The 7,840-nt window shown below is 34.5% G+C and overlaps 1 protein-coding gene across 1 annotated transcript; it reads left to right on the forward strand.

The window, feature by feature from the left end:
• The first annotated feature begins 460 nt into the window (after positions 1-460).
• Positions 461-5,503, forward strand: LOC149564512 (wax ester synthase/diacylglycerol acyltransferase 11-like). Its single transcript, XM_089818056.1, has 7 exons — positions 461-761; positions 1,496-2,077; positions 2,246-2,330; positions 4,046-4,113; positions 4,227-4,436; positions 4,595-4,732; positions 4,927-5,503. Exons 1-7 carry the CDS (start codon positions 516-518, stop codon positions 5,110-5,112), a joined length of 1,515 nt encoding a protein of 504 aa, XP_089674182.1. The 5' UTR covers positions 461-515; the 3' UTR covers positions 5,113-5,503.
• Positions 5,504-7,840: the final 2,337 nt, after the last annotated feature.

Genomic DNA, 7,840 nt, shown 5'->3' on the forward strand with positions numbered 1-7,840 from the left:
ATCCTCTCCCCTAACTACTGTAACACAAACATCTCCCAGAGGACCGAAACCGAGTAAATTAAATAGGTGTTTCAACAAAGACATTGCCAAAACAAAGCCAATGCGGAGTCCTCTTTTATGGCGAGAAAAACCTTTATTCACATTAAATTTCGTGCGGGCAACTCCTATTGCGAATATCTCTAGGTTTGCTTCCTGGTAATAAGTTCTGAGATTGCCAGTTGGTGGCGTGCAAATGATGGAATCACCTGTTCAGTAACTCAATTAATTGTTTCGTAATGACAGGCTCTGTCGTACTATTTATTTTTCCAGGCACAATTTTCCGTTTTAGGGCCTGACCAGCCACGTACAGTACTAGAAATTGCTGTTCACATACAAGTGCCAGCTTTGGTATGGTTGAGAAGTAAAAGCCTGCCATGGAAGTTAGCTTTATATATATTATCCTCGGGCGGCAAAGTTGCTGTTTGTGTATCGCCTCGCTTCCAAAATACTTGGCTCTGGCTGGTTGAGAAGGAACGATGGGAGAGTGTGACTCAGGTGACCGAAAGCAAAAGAATATCATTGCAATACATGGTGGCAGAGATGACCATGATGCTGTTATTGATATGGGAGATCCGCCTGTGACACCATTTGGGAGAATCTTTAGGAGATGGGATACGACTATCTATAGCATGGTTTTCTTGAAAAATGAAGTGGATGAAGACGTTCTTAGGGCAGAGTTTACCAAGGCCATCTTGATCAATTCTAGGTTCTGCAGTGTGCTGGTATTACTTTCTATACTTCAAATGTGCCCCTGTTTTGAAGCTTCTGCTTGTATTTTCATGTAGCATTCTGTTTTCTGAGTTTTTTAAAAGTTCGGGTCGTGGTTTGGTGTTCTCTTTAGAAGCCATGAAATCTTGTGATCTGTTAGGGATTGCTGAGAGGTGAAAGGCTTTATGGAGCACAGAAACACTAGACGAAAATTACATAAATTGTTTCTGATAGTTTCTTTAAACCTAAATGTGTGTGTTTAAGTCTAGATCAATAGGGTTTGAGGTAGATTTAGGTTGTTTCCTTGGCTGAACCAGTAAATGGGTCGGTGAAATTACTTACATTGTCAATGTTTTACACAATACATTTATTTGTACTTTACAGCAATTCTTTAATCTCTCTTAACGCCCTTTAATAATAAATAGTAATATTTGTCCGAATTCTTCATCTAGGGGAAAATTAACATTCCTGAGAATAAAGGTGGTCTATCGACAGAATGGTGTTAAATAGTATTTGAGTAAAAATATGATAACAAAGATAGGTTATCAAACATCAGATCTGGCTTTCGAGCGTCCAGCCTTACTGATCGATTGCTAAGATGCTACTGCTTAGTGATGAGCTCCCCTGTTTTCACTAGTTAACATCTTGTGACGTCTCATTTAATGAGATAGCTGCTAGTATGTGCATACTTCATCTGATGAAATATATGACGCCAGCAACCATTTACTGAACTTTTCTTTTGTTGCAGGTCAGAGATAAAAGGGGGAAAGAGTTTTGGCATAAAACAGAGATAGAAATAGAAAAACATATTACAGTTTCTGAATTGTCCCCTGAAGAGGCAGAAGACGAGAGCTATCCGAACAGATTCCTTGCTGATCTTGTCTTTAAGTGTCCCCTGGATGAGCAGCGTCCGCTATGGGATGTTCACGCATTTCGAATGAATTTGAAAGATGCAAAAGCTGTTTTTATCATCCGAGTGCATCATGCTCTTGGGGATGGAATTTCCCTCTTATCGTTTTGTCTGGCAAGGTGCCGAAGTGTAGCTGAACCGGATGTTCCACTAGTACTTCCTAACCCCATTAAGTTCCCAACGGACACTTCCGCACATAAGTTCAAAGTTTTTCGCTTCCTGTCTTTGCTGTGGACGCTGATCTTATTTGCATGGAATACATTCATCGATGTCATGTATTTTGCTTCACGAATAATATGGCTTCAAGACAGCAAGATGCCTGTCAAGGGCTACGCCGGGGTTGAGCTATGGCCAAAGAAGTTAGCAACAGCGGTCTTTACTGTAAATGATATGAGTGTTGTCAAGGATGCTGTGAATGGGGTAAGCTAAATTTATTCTCAAATTCCCATTTGGGATCTCTGTGCTTCCAAAAAATGCTTGTTGCTCGGTTTGGAAAGTTATTTCTCAGAAAACATTAGTAGTTTAATAGCATGGTTTTAAGCAATAGGGAATCAGAGAGCTCTCTCTAACAGTGAAGATTCGATGCAGACAATAAATGACGTTTTGATCAGTGTTATTTCTTCTGGTTTTCGACGATACTTGGAGTTGAAGTGCCCTGAAATGGAAAGAAAAGGTTAGATCTCATACATTCTTTTGTAATTTATATCCTCGAAATAAAAATCTGTAAAACTAATCTAGCTGCAAGAAATATATTTGGACAGACTAGAGGTTTCAGTGAGATATTGCTATGTTACAAACTTAGAAATCAGACAATAAATAATTCTGGGCAGATCGAAGGTCAACATATTGTAAGCTATTAGGGAATTTGCTGCATACAAAGATCTCTTCCTTGTGGGAATATGATTCCCATCTAAATGAAAAATAGATGGGTATTCAAGGTCTGATAGCCCAGTGTTCGAGCACACAAACAACAATGGGGATCTGAGGTTCGACTTCTAGTTGATTCATAAAACGTTTATTATGATATCAGAACTCAGGTAAACATTCCAAACCAAACTAGAATCCTTGAACATCTATAGTGTGACTCAAGGGGGGTGTAAGAAAATGGGCCTCTTAAACCAAAGATGGACGGGTTGCTAAGAGGGCTGATAGTTCGCTGATAGAGCAGATCAGCAGTAAACGGGAGGTCCTAAAGTTTTACAACTGATGCATGCAAAAACATTTCTTCCAACTGGAGATCTCTAAACTATTCACTGGGACTTACTTCTCAATCGAGAACAAACCAACGTGCCGTCTCCAAGTGTATCTTATAAAGATTTTGATCCTCATCTTATATTCATACCTACTATTACTTCTATTTAAGCTTTTCTTTTTGCTTCTGTGTAACTTGGCACATCTTAGATCAATATTTTATAAAGAAACTCAATCTTTCTCCTAAGATTTGCTTGAACGTTGAACTCAAGCTCCAATACTAGCTTGAGTACTAGTATACTGAATGCTGCTTCTTAGATTTGCTTTAAAACGTGTCTGCTGTAGGAGTATTCTGTGTAGTCCGAATTCTAATGCGTTCTAGAATGTATTAAAGGTATGCGAGACTGTTATTTAATCTGTTTACCACCATTTCATGGATGGAATGTGGTGGATCTCTTAACAATCGTCCTTAACAATTTGCTTCAAACGCTCATAAAAAAAAAAGAATCCCCATCAGAAATGATTGATTTAAGCAGACAAAATTGTATCAGTGTACACATTGGTAAACAAGTTCATTGCATCTTATCCTTTTGAGTGCATTTTTTCAATGAACAAGCATTTTCATCTCGCTAAGCCGGTTTGAGCTAGCACACAATTAGGTCATATATCTTGCTCTGAAATCGGTAATCCATCTGTTGAGCTCAGCAAAAGGCTTTCCATGGTACTGCATGGTACTCACTCTCAAATGAATTCACACATATTCCTGTATCTTTTGGCAAATTAATGTATTGCTGCATTGCCACCAATGTTTATCCTACACACAGCTTCTCCAACTTGCAGTGTAGGTAATCCTTGATCTACATGTCAATTTTCCTTTCATAGCTTTTGCAACTTCTTAGAGCTTGTCACTGACTGTACAGACCTTAGCTTGTGTTTCTCGTCCTTACCCTACTTAGCTGAGCCTTGGGCTCTTCATTTATGCTTTTTCTGAAATCAATTTCTATCCTGTGCCTCATCTCCATATCTCTGTTTGGCTCTAGTCCATATTACCATAATCGAAATTTAATTGTGTATTTGAGTCGACATCAATTCAGATTCTAGGCATTATGGGCAAGCACGAGTGAAAAAAACAAAGCTAGAATTTGTAGCAATTGTAGCTCTCTGTATCAGATTCTGACATGCTGATTTTGATGGTAGGTTTAATTGAGAAACTGAGGTTATCAGGTTTGTGCATGGTAAATACAAGAATGGCAACTGGAGCCCAGGTAAATGGTTTATCTTCTTGAAATTCAACACCTCTCCATCTTTTTACCTGAATTCAAGTCAACAGTTATATATTGGAAGCTCTAAAATGACAGTTTGGGATAATACCCTGCAGGATCTCTCTAAGCTGTTGAAGGGAGACCCAACCGCAAGGTGGGGGAATAACATGGGATTCATTCTTCTTCGTTTATGCCTTAAAAAGTTCAAGGACCCTCTTGATTCTGTCCGACATGCAAAGGCTATGGTCGAGCGCAAGAAGACATCACTTGAAGCAATTTTTACCTATGCATTTGCAGCATTTGTCATGAAACTCATGGGCACCAAGGTATAACCATGAAAAGATACATAATGCCTAGAATATGACAATGCTGTAGGTTAGATGTTGCAAGGCAAACTTAAACCTATCTGTTTCAACATATTTCTATACGCCAACCATTTGTAACTAACAAGTGATTGCAATTTTTCTTTGAACTTCTTTCTCAGACAGCAGCATGCCTCGATTACAGAGCATTGGCAAACACTACTTTCACATTGTCAAATGTTCGTGGTCCATCTGATGAGATCATGTTTGCAGGAAACCCACTTTCTTTCATTTCTGCAACATGCTCTGGCTTGCCACAAGTAAACCCTCACCTTAACTTTAAGACTTTTCCTACTCGTTGAATTTTCTGTTTTCAGACTTGAATTTCGGATTGTTGGGAGTGAGTAAGTGCACATATGAATGTATACATGCAACTTTGTTGACAAATTGATAGATGATCAAGGTCTGTTATGATTGGAAATGTATATTAATGACGACAATGAACAAAATGCAGTCAATTACAATTCACATGGTGAGCTATATGGGAAAGGCATGTTTACAAATCCTAGTGGCAAGAGATGTCATACCTGATCCAGAACTACTTGCAAAGTGCTTTGAGGATTCGCTCAAGGAATTGAAAGATGCTGCAACAATGAAGGCTGTGGTTTGTAACGGATCATCTAATGGGGGTCGCTCATAAATTCTATCTATGAACAGCAGTTGGTTGCTCCCATATTTTTAAATTTGAAGTACATAAGCTTGTGAACTTCTGTTTTTGTTCTTTGTCAAGGAGGTATAGAGATGAACTAATTATGTAATCCATGCTCTGCCAAAGCTAATTGTATATCCAATATGGATACTAATATTGAGCTAAATAGTTAAATTAAGGTTTATATTAATAGTAGGTTTGTCTCTATGTTCGATGCAAATGTATGCCCAAATATAGTTGAAGTTGTCTATGGCATCTGGACTTATGGAAGTTTCATATGAGAAACCACTATCAAGCCTTACTGGCTTGTTATTATATGTAGGCAGTAATGTAAGGTGAACAACATAGATGTTATGATTATATTTTCATGCTCTTTTGGAAATCTCCATGTTAAGATGATGTGCCATCATGCATGTAAGTTTCATGTCATATTACTTGTTTCCAATATTTTTAGAAAGTATTTTGTAAGTACTTAATGTATTAGAAGAAATAAATTTGTACTGTGTTAGACAAATAATAAGTTCTGTGTCTCTTAAATTTTGGAGGGTCTTTAAGAGATTTTGTTACTTTGAGGAGGAAAAAAGTAGTTCTTAGCTTGACTTAGATATAAGAATGCGTGAACATGAATGTCAAAGGTGATACTTCGAAACAAATGATAAATTAAAGTTTTGGGCAAAAGTTTTATCTTTAGTGATTGTACATTTTGAGAGGGAAGAGGTTGACTTTTGAAAATTCACAAAGGATTGTATTTGGAAGCTTTATGACTTTTGAGTTGCCTTGGATATGAAAATTCATGAAGAATTGTGTTTGGAAGCTTTATGACTTATGCTAACCTTATTCTTTTTTTTTTTCATCAAAGGTTTATTTTCTCATGAAGATCTATGATGTGAAGCCTTGAAATGGTGGAAAGAATTGTGAGCAGATGAAATTGTCTATAGGTTCATAGGTGTTGTTTAATGGGAAGCAAAGAGGAGTGAAAATATATTATGATTTGAGTTTTTACCCACATGATTCTACCAAGTAGAGTTTGAGACGATTAAAAGACCAAAATACTTATTGTGCATTTGAGAGGGAAGAGGATGATTTTTGAGTTGCCTTACGTATGGAAAATTAGTGAAGAGTTGTTTTTGGAAGTTTTTATGACTTTATTTTTATCGAATATTTTTTAATCATGAAAGTCTAAAATAGAAAACCTTCAAATGGTAGAAAAAGACAATAAAGTTGAAAATTCAGTATAAAATAGCTCTTTTTGTAGTTACAACTAAATTAACGGTAGAAAGTTTAGAACATATCAAACTCTTTTTGTAGTGACAAGAAAGTGTGATTTTGAAATCAATATTTATTTGAATTTTAATGTTTGTTGTAATGCCTTTCAAACTAATCATTGTTGATATTTCCTTATTTGTAGCTCCTTTTTGGATTGCTATTTTTAATTTATATTTTATTTAGGATTGTTTAATAAAATATTAGTGTTTAATACAAAGATTAAATGCACTTAAGAATTCCAGAGTTTATGATAAGATTAAATTAATGACATAACAAAAAAAAGAAAAAGAAAAAAACTAAAATGATAGATAGATTAGTCATGACATAAAAGAACAAAAAAACTAATTTGATAAAGAAAAGGAGCAAATAATATTTTCAGCTATAAGCAATCACATTTAATTTTTTTTGCATTGTAATTTGTTTGTTACATTTAAAAATTAGATATAACACAGATTTGATTTGTTATGTATATTTTGTGATATCATTAGGGACAAAGCTTTAAACATTCAATGGTACATGAAGTTGACATAAGTGGATGTAGAACAATCTATCACTTTTTCCATTGAAACTTTAATCATGTCTATGAACATAATCTACAATGACAATGCTATGGGAGCTCAACACCTCTTAAAGAATAACTAGAAATTTAATAAATAACAAATAAATAACAAAACAAGACAACATCCACATATTTAACATAGTTGATTAGTTCTATTTGAATTTGATTTGATTTTGATCATTAACCATATACTTTTATTGAACAAGATTTTAATAATTTAGTCTTAGTATTTTTTCAATATTTTTAAAGATAATTAAAATACAATAATAAAAATATTATAATACAATCATATAATAATAATAATAATAATTCAATATTAATTAGAATAACATGATATAACAATGACTTAACAAAATTAAAATATAATAATATATATTTTAAAAAGTGGAATAATCAATTTCTTTAATTATGACAAATCTACAATGGTGTATATATATTTTTCTAAATAAGTATGTTGTACATACACCATTTGTATAATGATCTATTGATTAAGTTTATATAGTGTAATTGATGAAGGAATGAGAAGAGCGGGACCGCATTATTTTCCACCCATACAAAAATGTTAGTAATTAGATCAATTATGCAACTTTAGTGATACCATGATTAATGAAACATTACTGCTCATCTATTACATCAATTGTGCAATTTATGTTTGGTTGTCCAAAAGCAAACAGATCACAAAAGAAAATACGTTTTGAAAGACAATTCTCAATGACCACTTTTAAATCTTTCTACACATAACAGATCCAACAATATTCATCTTTACTAATGATAAAAAAACAGTTGATATAAACCATAAGTCGCATATAAATCCAAAAAAATAATAATTAAAATTTAATATGCCAACCCATTAAGTCACATAAAAAGACAAAAATAGTAATTGAAAATTAATAT

Source organism: Cupressus sempervirens, chromosome 3 (assembly GCF_028749045.1).
Source record: "Cupressus sempervirens isolate cs-2001-9-10 chromosome 3, ASM2874904v1, whole genome shotgun sequence".
In the NCBI taxonomy this organism is placed as follows: domain Eukaryota; kingdom Viridiplantae; phylum Streptophyta; class Pinopsida; order Cupressales; family Cupressaceae; genus Cupressus; species Cupressus sempervirens.